The sequence below is a fragment of the Branchiostoma floridae genome, chromosome 7, assembly GCF_000003815.2.
Source record: "Branchiostoma floridae strain S238N-H82 chromosome 7, Bfl_VNyyK, whole genome shotgun sequence".
Taxonomy (NCBI): domain Eukaryota; kingdom Metazoa; phylum Chordata; class Leptocardii; order Amphioxiformes; family Branchiostomatidae; genus Branchiostoma; species Branchiostoma floridae.
In genome coordinates, this window is record NC_049985.1 from 18,092,658 (window position 1) to 18,105,752 (window position 13,095).

General features: G+C 47.2%; 3 protein-coding genes across 3 annotated transcripts in view; 1 reads left to right on the forward strand and 2 right to left on the reverse strand.

Moving 5' to 3' along the window:
• The window catches only part of LOC118420122 (uncharacterized protein F54H12.2-like), a 2,039-nt gene extending 1,376 nt beyond the window's left edge, over positions 1 to 663 (reverse strand). The window contains exon 1 of the mRNA XM_035826825.1: positions 592 to 663. Within this exon, the coding sequence (XP_035682718.1) occupies positions 592 to 663 (72 nt within the window). The remainder of the gene's footprint in view (positions 1 to 591) is intronic.
• Positions 664 to 1,073: 410 nt separating this feature from the next.
• LOC118420123 (solute carrier family 23 member 2-like) lies at positions 1,074 to 9,545 on the forward strand. The gene is made up of 6 exons (XM_035826826.1): positions 1,074 to 1,313; positions 2,349 to 2,530; positions 2,969 to 3,089; positions 3,925 to 4,081; positions 9,153 to 9,208; positions 9,534 to 9,545. The coding sequence occupies exons 1-6, from the start codon at positions 1,188 to 1,190 to the stop codon at positions 9,543 to 9,545; spliced, it is 654 nt and encodes a 217-aa protein (XP_035682719.1). The 5' UTR covers positions 1,074 to 1,187.
• On the reverse strand, positions 4,299 to 8,548 carry LOC118419931 (vascular endothelial growth factor receptor 1-like). The gene is made up of 4 exons (XM_035826600.1): positions 8,191 to 8,548; positions 7,572 to 7,728; positions 6,465 to 6,625; positions 4,299 to 4,425 (listed from the first exon to the last, which is right to left on the reverse strand). Coding segments are annotated over exons 1-4 (498 nt in total). The 5' UTR covers positions 8,370 to 8,548; the 3' UTR covers positions 4,299 to 4,424.
• Positions 9,546 to 13,095: the final 3,550 nt, after the last annotated feature.

The following is a 13,095-nucleotide window of genomic DNA, read 5'->3' on the forward strand; positions in this document are numbered from 1 at the left end:
TTCATCCATCCATCCATCCATCCATCCATCCATCCATCCATTCATTCATCCATCCATCCATCCATTCATTCATTCGTTCATTCGTTCATCCATTCATCCATTCATTCATTCGTTCATCCATCCATCCATCCATCCATTCATTCATCCATCCATCCATCCATCCATCCATCCATCCATTCATTCATCCATCCATCCATCCATTCATTCATTCGTTCATTCGTTCATCCATTCATCCATTCATTCATTCGTTCATCCATCCATCCATCCATCCATTCATTCATCCATCCATCCAGTCATCCATCCATCCATCCAGTCATCCATCCATCCATCCATCCATTCATTCATTCATTCATTCATTCATTCATTCATTCATTCATTCAAAAATATTTGTCATTGATACCATCTTAAAACATTTAGAGATCGTTCAAAACCCTTGAGGAACATTAGACACTAAAGGAGATACCGTTGTGACACCTGTCTCTGAGAAGTCTCCTTTTCGCTGATAAAAGAATCATCAAGAGATGATACCTGATTCACCTTGCGACACTGACGCTGTCACCTCACCATGTTCCAATTAAAACAGTAACAGACCCGCTTGTCTTCTCTCAGATTACCCATAATCCAAGGCGGCTCCTCCGCGTTCGTGGCCTCCATCCTGGCCATCATGTCGTTGGACAAATGGCGGTGTCCTTCCGGCCTGGGGAATAACGGTACTCATGCAGGCTTGTTTGTTTGTTTGTTTGTTTGTTTGTTTGTTCCGCTGGACAAGTGGCGCTGTCCGTCCGGACTGGAAGGGACTAACGGTACTTAAAACATTTCCTAGAGTCCTGTCTTATATTGTGTACTGATTGTCTACACGTCTGTTTGGTCAGTTTTAGCTCACCATGATCCTTTTGATTAGTGTCAGATCTCACCTGAAGTCGTAAACTGGTTCTTTGAAACGTCACTGAAAATAGGACATCCGGGATGTAAGATATACAGTGCAAAAGTTTCTCGATGCGAGCAACCGGATATGTTTGATAACGGTCAGACGTTTCAGATCTACTATCTCTCGTCATTCATATACTGGACACTAACTGCCTATTATCTGGTCCTTTGAAAGTGCAGAATTGTTGTAGCTTTTTTTCTACTTCCTCGACTGTGGGCACTACAATGTAATACATTACATGTACATGTAATAATTGCTCATGTCTAAATGCCTGATTTTGCAACATGATGTTTCTAACTTCTTCTTGCCAGGAGCCATGAACGTCACTCAGTCTCCACTGGGGAACATCAGCACATCGGAGGCCTGGCAGACACGACTCAGAGAGGTCTGTTTGTTTGTTTGTTTGTTTGTTTGTTTGTTTGTTTGTGTTAGCCTGGCAGACACGGATCAGAGAGGTCTGTTTGTTTGTTTGTTTGTGTTAGCCTGGCAGACACGGCTCCGGGAGGTTTGCTTGTTTGAACTTTTGTTCATTCATGAAAAATCAAATTGGTCTGCGGGCCGCTTTCCATTGAGGTCATGATAAAGGAGGTTGATGAGAGCCAGACAAAAACATATCGTAATAGTATAAAGTACATGATAATATAATAAACTTTATAACAGATCGCAAACCATCACAAGCAGGGGAAAACAATATGTAGTAATATGCCTCTCTCCCCAGCTACAGGGCTGTCTGATGGCGGCGTCTGTGCTGGAGATACTGCAGTAGTAGCGGCTGTAGTAGCGGCTGTAGTAGCGGCTGTAGTAGCGGCTGTAGTAGCGGCTGTAGTAGTGGCTGTAGTAGTGGCTGTAGTAGCAACTGTAGTAATGGTAGTAACATGCGCCCCTCTTCCACAGCTGCAGGGAGGGCTAATTGCGGCGGCCGTGCATTAGATCCCCTTGTAGTAGCAGTAGTTATGGTAATAACTTACCCTCCGTGCTGGAGATACTGCCGTAGTAGCTGTAGTAATGGTAGTAACTTACCCTCCGTGCTGGAGATACTGCTGTAGTAGCTGTAGTAATGGTAGTAACTTACCCTTCCAGCTGCAGGGTGGTCTGGTGGTTGCATCCGTGCTGTAAATCGTTCTGCAGTAGCAACTGTAGTAGGCTATAGTAATTGTAGTACATGTAATTTGTCATTCCAGTTGCAGGGCGGACTGATGGCAGCGTTCGTGCTGGAGATGCCGCTGTAGTAGCTTCTACTGCTACTTCTTCCGCTGTAGTAGCAGCAGTATTAATGGTAGTAATAATAACTTTCCCTCTACAGCTACAGGGTGGCCTAATGGTTGCGTCCGTGCTGGAGATACTACTGTTGTAGTAGTTAGTAGTAGCAGTAGTAATTAGTAATAATAGCAGATATAGTAACACGCCCCCCTCCCCACAGTTGCAGGGAGGCCTGATGGTTGCGTCCGTGCTGGAGATCCTGCTGGGGTTCAGCGGAGTGATCGGGTTCCTGCTGCGGTACATCGGTCCCCTGTCAATCACCCCGACCATCTCACTCATCGGCCTCTCCCTCATCCCCGTCACCGCAAACTTCGCCTCCAAGCAGTGGGGAGTCGCCGCCATGTAAGCAGAGCGTGTTACTTTAGTAGTAGTAATAGTATTTAGTAGTGTCAGCAGAAGACTGGTTTATCAGTATCATCGTCAATGCTAACTTCGCCTCCAAACAGTGGGGAGTCGCCGTCATGTAAGCAGGGCGAGTTAATGGCAGTAGTAGAAGTAGTAGCAGTGGTAGAAGTGAGTAGTAGTAGTGGTGAGTAGTAACAGTAGTAGCAGTAGTAGTAGCAGTATACGCAGCAGTAATAGAAATAGTAGCAGTAGCAGTAGTAGTAGTAGTAATAGTAGTGTAAATACTAACAATATTATCATTATCATCATTATTATTATCATCATTATTAGTAGTAATTTTCATAGTCGTGCGTACCAGTCTTTATGCTCTGTTGCCGTTCTGTATAAGTTTATCCAGATGAAAGCGTTTTTTTAAATATCCTTTTCCTCCTCCAGGACGATGGTCCTGATGCTGCTCTTCTCGCAGTACCTCCAGCGCTACAACCTCCCCTTCCCGGCATTCAGCAGGAAGAGGCGGTGTCACGTGGTGTGGCTCCCCATCTTCAAGCTCTTCCCGGTAAAAATCATGTATTGGAGACGGATTTGAGAATCTCCATGATATTTTCTTAATCCTCTTTCGGAGTGGTAAAAACTAGTACCGGGTAGTGTAAGACTTAAATCACATTCCCAAACCGGGGCCCGGCCGGGCTGTTTGTGACGTCACATTCCCAAACCGGGGCCCGGCCGGGCTGTTTGTGGAAACGAAAAATAGAAATATATATTCGCAAAGATGATTGATGTCCACGATATGATTACGTCTTGTGTAGTTTGCGTGACACATAATTGTCTAGTTGTGGCCCATTTTTCACATTTTTGCCCAGGTCCAGCTGGCCGTCCTGACGTCCTGGGCCGTGTGACATTTGACCTCAATACAACATAATTGCCCAGTTGAGGCCTTGAAGATTCTCATTTTCCACCGTTTGAACCCCTAGGTACTACTGGCCATCCTGAAGTCCTGGGCCGTGAGACATTTGACCTCAATACAACATAATTGTCCAGTTGTCGCCATGAAGTTCCCCATTTCCTCCCAGGTCCTGCTGTCCATCCTGACGTCCTGGGCCGTGTGACATTTGACCTCAATACAACATAATTGCCCAGTTGAGGCCTTGAAGATTCTCATTTTCCACCATTTGAACCCCTAGGTACTACTGGCCATCCTGAAGTCCTGGGCCGTGAGACATTTGACCTCAATACAACATAATTGTCCAGTTGTCGCCATGAAGTTCCCCATTTCCTCCCAGGTCCTGCTGTCCATCCTGACGTCCTGGGCCGTGTGACATTTGACCTCAATACAACATAATTGTCCAGTTTAGGCCTTGAAGATTCTCATTTTCCACCGTTTGAACCCCCAGGTTCTGCTGGCCATCCTGACGTCCTGGGCCGTGTGCGCCATCCTGACGGTGACGGGCGCGTTCCCCTCCGAACCCGGCCGGCAGGGCTACCTGGCCCGGACCGACCTCCGGAACACCGTGCTGCAAACTGCGCCCTGGTTCCGCTTTCCCTACCCAGGTACGTCTGTCTGTCTGTCTGTATTTCTGTCTGTCTGTCTGTCTGTCTGTCTGTGTGTATATGTTTGCGTGTTTGGCGATCCCACCCAGCAAGACTACCTGGCCCGAACAAACTTCGGGAACACCTTGGTATGATATTTTTTTCCCAGATGGCTCGCAAGAAAAAGGGACGCCGATATGTACCGCTTCAGAACCTTTATTTCTACTTCCATTTCTTCTTCTTCTTCTTGATGAGCTCCTCTGTCTCGGACGACGACCCGTCCTCATCGCTACTCTTGCCCTTCCCTTCTCATCATCCCTGCTCCGGTCCCCTCCTCCCCTTTTCTCCGCATCCGCCGCGCTCGTCTGCAGGGCAAAGGTCACTATAAGCCTTCTCACCGATCCAGATGCGCATGGACAGGTCAAAGGTCAGGGGTCATGAGGCATAAGGTAGCAGAACACATTTTTGGGCCTATGGGGATTTCTATAGTTATGGATCACAAGGTGACTGACATCGACGCTGATAAAACCACAGTAGGGTGCAGTTTTCAAGCACGACAAACTAATATGTTGAAGTCGAGGGTATAACCTACCAAAATAATCGAAAACCAGAAAAAGTTGTCGTTTTGAAATTTTTCAAAGACCTCTTTAAAATGGGGTCATGCGGGGCCATGCGGAACTGTAGCCGACTCACCCAGGCAGTCAGCCGTCGCGCGCATTGATACGGGGAATGGGCAAACATCATGATCTTATACATACCATCTAAAAGTCGACTTATCATACTACCATATAACAAATTTTATGCCCCGCTGTTTTTTTACGTTACGGTGTTTACAGGCGCTTACAGATTTCGGCCGCACTACTTTTTTTACCCCTACTTCATAGACTACGGGGGTCGCGGATAAATACTGTGGGCTGCTGCCTTAAGCAAAACACGTGCGGATATTGTTATGCAGAATGATAAGTGGAATGCATGGTCGAGACAAGAACTGTTTACAAGTCAGGGGCCGTAACCTTCGACCTGTGCGTGCGCTGCTTCATACGTGAAAAGGCGTGTCAAAATCTGCATGAAAAAGATCACTTAAAACATGCAAATTCAGAGACGGTGTCATAATTATATACGTGTATGTGAACATACCAGGTCATCACATCCCATCCCTCTCAGTAACTCGAGATGTTCATGTTTCCTAAAAAGTCCGATTGAAACATTTGCTAAACAGCAGAAGACGCCACCTCGAGGCTCTACGATGCCGCCATATTGGTTTCTGATGGTGTTAAGGTAGCAGAACACAGTTTTCGGCCTATGGGGATTTCTATAGTTAAGGGCCTCAAGGTGACCGGCTTCGACGCATTAAAACATATAGTAGGGTGCACTTTTGGAATACCAAAATCGGATATGTTTGAGTTGAAGGTACAAGCCACAAAATATTTTTAAAAAAATCCTATCGGCGTATCGTCTTCTCACGCCCTCTTTGAAATGCCCCTCTGCGGAGGTCACAGAACTGCAGCCGTCTCACGCTAGAAAGGCAGTTGCGTAATGGGGTGCATTTATACACGAAATAGAAAACTTTCACAATCCAAACCATACAGTCTCAGAGTTGACACCTTCCGTGACCACGTAGCACTGGTTATATCTGGCTGCCCCTCAAATAAGGCTTTTTACCTCTCCTTCAACACGTTTATCCGTACTATTTTATGTACCCGCGTCATAAACCGCGGAGTTCGCCCATTAATACTGTGTTCTGCTACCTTGACTTGTAGTCTGGATACCATCCGGGTAGTAGTTCACTCCTAGAAGCGACTGTTTAAAGTATATAATGAATGTCATAGCGAGAGACGACTGCTTTAACGCCGGAGCGAACTGCTTTCCGGGTGACGCCCAGGCTAGTCAGGTTGCGGACAAACCCCGTCCAATAAGGTGTAAACCTAGGACAAAAATGGGACAAAATCTTGAGGTTTTTTTGTACGAAATCTGAAAGTAAAATCCTTTAAAGGTAACCTAAGCAATATCACATTGTTAAAAGTGGAAATATTCTGAATAAGGCAGTCTGTATAATATTGACATCTTATGCACCATTTTAGCACATTTACATCATTATTTCATAAATCGAGCCGTTAAAAATAGCGCGGAAATGAGTTGCACAAGGATTCCAGATCAAGTCCTTATTTTCGAGGGGTACAATAATAAGGAATATTCTCGTGCGACTTGTCTCTGGGCTGTTTTAACCGCTCAAAGTATCAAATTATGATGTAAATGTGAGAATACAATGCAGTAGATGTCAATATGATGCAGATTGCCTTATTCAGAATATTTCCACTTTGACGCTGTAATATTGCTTAGGTTGCCTTTAATTTTTCCAAGAAAAGGCCTTGCTTTTACACGACTTGATTGAGCTAGAACGTACTATTTTCCCGTGCACACGTGGCAGATGATGTAGCCCCACCCAAGGGTGACGATGATGCAGCTCGCGGCAGACGCAATAAACATGTTCCGAGTGCTCCCTAGCGTTCCTTTCACCTGCAGCATCGACTCGACCGCCACGTTCCCTCCGACACTTAGCACCACCTGTGGGGGGATGGGGGGGGGGGTTGTGATCTCCGTCTATCACACTGAATTGTGCCTTTGTGCGAGAGAGATTGAGACAGAAATAGGGGGAGAGATTGCTATATACATGAGAAAGTTGGGGGCAAAGATAGTGAGAGATAGGGAGAAAGAGAAACACAGTGGATAGCAAGAGAGAGAGGCAGAGAGGATAGGCAGAGAGAAACAGCGAGAGACAGACAGAGAGAGACACACACAGAGACAGGCAGAGAGAAACAGACAGCGAGACAGGCATACAGAGAGAGAGAGACAGGCAGAGAGAAACAGTGAGAGAGAGGCAGAGAGAGAGACACACACAGACAGACAGCGAGAGAGACAGGCAGAGAGAAACAGATATAGAGATGCAGAGAGAAGCAGATAGAGAGACAAGCAGACAGAGAGAAACAGAGAGAGAGACACACACACACACACAGGCAGAGAGAAACAGATAAAGAGAGAGGCAGACAGAGAGAAACAGAGAGAGAGAGAAACAGACAGAGAGAAACAGAGAGAAACAGAGAGAGAGGCAGACAGTCTGACAGAGAGAAACAGACAGAGAGAGAGAGAGGCAGAGAGAAACAGAGAGAGAGACAGGCAGACAGAGAGAAACAGAGAGAGAGAAACAGAGAGAAACAGAGAGAGAGGCAGACAGTCTGACAGAGAGAAACAGAGAGAGAGACAAGCAGACAGAGAGAAACAGAGAGAGAGAGAGAGAGACACACACAGGCAGAGAGAAACAGAGAGAGAGAGAGACACACACACACAGGCAGAGAGAAACAGAGAGAGAGGCAGACAGTCTGACAGAGAGAAACAGACACAGAGAGAGAGAGGCAGACAAGGAAACAGAGAGAGAGATATAGACAGAGAGAAGCAGACAGAGAGAGCGAGAGAGCGAGACAGATAGACAAAGTGCTAACTCCACCGGTCTCACCTCGGACCATATGACCTCCGCGCCCCCGGGAAACCCCACATGACATGCGTACACGCCGCTGTCGTCTGCCTGCAGTTTCTGTAGGTTCAGGTTACCCTGTTGATCCAAGCTCACCCGCCCCGGGACGTCAAGGACTTCGTTCTCGTCTTTATACCATCTAGACAGGAAGATGAGCGTTTGGTAGACTTTACAGCAAAAACGTTGTATAAAACAAACAGGAGTCCGAAGGACACAATCAATCATAAAGTAATGATGATAGTGTTTGCGATACATTATTTTTATGTTCCTGGTATTTCCTTAGCCCGACTTAATCGCATTGAAAGAAAACTTAACAAGCCTTCCAATTCCAACAATATAATATATAATATGTAATACTAATCATTACAAAACAACGCCATGTAATCATGGGAAGTTTCCGCCTTTTTCCCCTAACCTGTCGACAAACGTAGCATCGGTGCCCAACCAATGAATATAGGATCATAACACATGGACTGTCATTGTACAGAACGCTAAACATGCTTTCCAATGATGTAAAACAAGATTCATAAAGTCTTTTAATTTGTAGATATGATCGAGCGGTGCCCGTAGTGCAGTGAGATACAACCTTTACTTGTCGTACCTGATTACGGCTTCGGGAACATATTGCAGCATGAGTCGCGCATCGCAGGGCAGGTCCACCTCTCCGTCCACCGGAAAACTCGCCAGGTAGTGGCACCGGTCCAGCTGTTTCACCTCGCAGGCGGCGAACCGCGTGGTGCAGAGGAGATACAGCAGCCCCGTCCAACCTGCTGTGTGCATGGTCTATACGCGACACGTACAGGGCAGAGAGAAAATAAACATGTGGCGTGACCTTGGGGATGTTCTATAGAACGCCATTGTTCTGCGCGTTCTATGGAACGGTGTGGAGAAGGTGCGTTCCATGGGAGGGGGGCAAGGGTGGCCTTGGTGGGCCCTGTTATGCCCATGCGAAAGGAACTCGAGTCATAGCGACCGATTTGTTCACTGGAAAGCAGTACCGAGCGTGGTGGAGGAACGTACCATCGAGGATCGGATGGGGCGCCAAACCGGGTGCTCATTATGATTGTCAAGAACAGACAGGGGAATTTCCCGCTTCAATGAAACTGTAAAAGTTTCCATGCTGTAACGTTATGGTGCGTTAACTGGTTTGAGATAACTTTCGCAACCTGAAGTATTGGCGATGTCCCTGGTGCTGAAAGACTAAGATTTACCGCTATGACGTCACAAACTCACAGATATACATGTTACTTACAAAGTATTGTGTTCCTGTACAGGAATTTATATTGGGCCTGCTGGATGCTATTTTTATAAGTCAAGTCAAGTTTATTGCACAACGATTGGATGAGGTACAACGTATGGCAAGTAACATGTATTACTAGCAGCAAATAATTAATGTTATGTCGGTGAGAGCACGCGCGTGTGTGTGTGTGTGTGTGCAAGAATGTAAGTGTATGTGGGGGGAGGGGGGGTAAGGGTATGTGTTGGAGTAGGGCTCTTCGGTTAGGTAGGAGTCTCGCTCAAGTTGAAACCGCTCAGGTGTTACAGGTTCTTGTCTTGTTCAAGGAGAGTGGGGCCCAGCCAGCGTCTCCACCATACTGGGCCTGCTGGCCGCCATGTGTGTGTGTGTGTGTGTGTGTGTGTGTGTGGTGTGTGTGTGTAACGCAAGGTTACCAGTTTACGGTCGATTTGTTAACAACGCAGTTTTGCGGAAAATGCGCAGGCAGAAGTTAGAAGTTCTCATTTCGGAAGATATCTTAATCGGTCTGCCTCAACTTCAGTATGGCATCATATTTCTTCTGTTGGATTTATCGCCGTGCGAGCGTCTTTAATAAACAAGTCTGCAGCCAAGAATTCTTTCAGGGTGACCAGTTTACGGTCAGTTGGGTGTTTCTCCTTGGAGTTATTTTTCTAAAGGCCATATAATTGATCATTTCCCATAAAAAGTTCCCCAAGTAGTTCACTGAGATAAAACGATGGATGATTGTTTACATCGACACCATGCCGTGCACTTTGCATCGCCGCTAAACGTACCGGTAAGTCATCTTTGCCCCAACAGAACATCACACCTAGCGCCATGCTGTTCCACAACTTGCCCAATGGTACTCATGACATCGGCGACGCATTTATATGTTTTTATAAATCGTATAGACTGTTTTTGGCCTTGAAACGCGTTCAGTATACATACGGCTTCCTCACGCCGTGCCCTCCCCACATGAATTTGGCAAAAACAGCGCCCCTTAGCGATTTTCCCCTGCTCTCCAGTGCACAAGCCAGAAATGCATCGTCACGTGATGTAATATGGCGTTCGAAAACAACCGGCTCGGCGACGACAATCTTCTTCTTCTTCTTGTTTTCATGCAGTTTTTAAGACTTCCTTTTGATAACATACATAAAATCACCATGGATTCTTGAGATAAGAACTGCAGGTTTGGTTTCAGACGATGTTGCAATTGATATAGAGTTTGTAGGATTTAGAAAGAGGGGACGAAGTTAGCAGTCGAGAATTACGGTAAAATCCGGGCCATCCATAACAGTGTTCTACGATCCCATGTGTCAATTTGAATTGTTGTCAGGCTTTTCAAACGTTTAGTCGACTGCTTTGATGGATGCAAACATATGTCATAAATAAGACACATAAACATAGATCATATAGACGTACTTCTTTCCTGCTGAAGAGAATTGTCTTTTTCACAATTCACCTCGAAGTCTGCACAAGCCCATAAGTGACCGTAAACTGGTCCTGCACGTAAACTGGTAACCTTGCGTTATGTGTGTGTGTGTGGTGTGTGTGTGTGTGTGTGTGTGTGTGTGTGTGTGTGGTGTGTATGTGTGTGTGTAAGTGTACGTGAGTGTAAGTGTACGCGTGAGTGTATCAGTGTACGTGTGAGTGTAAGTGTACGTGTGAGTTGGAGGTTGGGCGGCTGCCCCCCCCCCCCCCCCCCGAAAGCATGTTGGGGGGGGGGGGGCGTTGAAACCTGAAACCTTAGTTTACAAGCAGAACGTGGCCCCCAAATGTAGGAAATGTTCAATGTTCTTTGACAAAAATGGCATTAGATTTAGCATAGTCTGTCAGCAAAATTTGTGCCTAAAAATACAGAAAATGGTGTTTCAGAGGGTGCAGATTTCGAAATTTCCCCAGACCAACGTTGCGACAGCTCGCACCTTCGGTACTCGAAATCGTGAAAATATCTTTGGGGGGCATCGTCCTCGCTAAGGCCTACGTCACATTACCCAGGGGGGTCCGCACGGTTTCTAACCGATGTAGGCCCCGGCCGGGCTCTGAAGCCGGGTAGACATCGGCTCACATAGTCACAAATCATTTTTTCTTCACGCGTCCCGATAGAGGTCCCGGGGGGCTCCGGTGGGCATTCCGGTAGCTTTCGTGCAATAGTCGTATGCTTTAATCATTTATCGCTCGATGTACGGCAGGCAACCGTGAGCTGCCCTGGGGATGTCCACGGGTACCCCGTAGGGGTCTGGCAGTGGTTCGGCCGATTCACCCCTTGTGGACAACTGTATGGTCCCTGTCGTACGCCACGACCGTCATGTTTCTTTGGGGGGGGGGTATATAAGCATTGGTTGGCTCGTCTTCCTTGACTTTTGCATGTGTGCCACGTAGTACTAATACCGGTAGAAGCGGAAAATGCCACTGCACTTCGACCGACAGGATGAGCACATGCCGCTTGCTCAACTCAGGCTGGGGGTGGCGACGGCTCGTCACCGTTTCATCCTTGTTCTTGCTACATTGGTAGTGGAAGAGGAGAGACAAGCGCAACGGCAGTGCCAGGGAAGAAAATGTTGAGTTAGGCTCCGAACCATGTTTTGGGTCTACGATACGCTGATGAGCAAGCTATAAATGCGATAACATTCTTGCGACTTTAAGTCCTTTGTGCGCCTTATGCGTGTGGGACCTTCCATTGAGACGAGTACAAAGTGAGTTTTTTACTGATGATATTTCCCTAATAATTTCCCTACCGGGAGCCCGGTTCATTTTAAGTCCGACTTAAAACCAACCGGGGGCCCACCCGAGGCCAAAAATAACCCGGCAGCCGCTGGGAGACCAGCAGGACCCCGACCGGAAGAGCCAAAAAACAGCCCGTAAATTACCCGCCAGGGTCCCTATGTGGAAATGTGACCATGGCCCAAATTGTCCTGTTTGATTACCGAGGGACCCCGTCAGCGGCCCTGGCGGTGTTCCGGGATGACACAACGGATGCAATAGTTTGCAATGCAAGAAGGTTGGGCCTGTACCGTCAAGTACTGCCGGGGTGCCGGGCGAGTACCGGGCGAGTACTGTAGGGGACCCTAGCGATGTATTCACGATTAGTTGACGGCTTTGATTCGGCGTATTTTCCTGCCCGGGGCCCGGTTGATTTTAAGTCCGACTTAGAATCAACCGGGGCTCCGCCCGAGCCCCAAAATAGCCCGGCAGCCGCCGGGGGTCTCTCGGGGTCCCGCCCGAAATTGCAACAAGTCAGCCCCTAACCTACCCGGCCGGACCCCTTTGTGCAAATGTGACGTTAGCATAAAACCATGTGTCTTTGTAACAGAATTGCCATAAACTTGGCTTAGTCTGACAGCAAAATTTGTCCGTCAAAACGCAGGAAATGTCGTTTTAGAGGGTCAAGATTTCAAATTTTCCCAGGGGAGCATGCCCCCGGACCCTTGTTTGCTTGTTTGGCGATCCCACCCAGCAAGGCTACCTGGCCCGAACAAACTTCGGGAACACCTTGGTATGATATCTTTTCCACATGGCTCAATTACACTCGAAAGAAAAAGAGACGCCGATATGTACCGCTTCAGATCCTTTATTTCTTCTTCCCTTTCTTCGCTTCCTTCTTAGACTTCCTCTTGTTCTATTTCTTCTTGATGAGCTACTCTGTCTCGGACGACGATTCGTCCTCTTCGCTACTCTCGTCCCCTTCACTCTTCTCAGCATCCCCTTCACTCTTCACAGCATCCCCTTTATTCTTCTCAGCCTTCGCGGCCTTCCCAGCGGCGATCGTCTGCAGGGCAAAGGTCAGTATAAGCCATTTCACGGATCCAGATGCGCATGGACAGGTCAAAGGTGAAGGGTCACGAGACATAAACAAAACACGTGTGGACATTGTTTTGCAGAATGATCGACGGAGGGTATCTATATCCACAGAGCAGGATTGAGAGTTTTGATACAGGACTGTTTACAAGTCAGGGGCCGTAACCTTCGACCTGTGCGTGCGCCGCTTCATAACAGTTACGTGAAAAGGCGTGTCGAAATCTGCATAAAGAAGATCGCGTAAAAGTAGGCCGTAGGTAGTGTATAATGAATGTCAGAGCGAGAAGCGACTGTATATAGTGTATCATGAATGAACGTCAAACCACCACGAAAAGTCCCTTTTCCCGCTACCGCGAAATTAAATTAGCCTGAGTATCATCCTCCGTATAACCGCTGGTCACGCTTTCGCTGCTACCACCGTGTAGCAGCGAAGGTCAGGCGAGATGGCGTTTCTGTTGGTATGATTTTTTT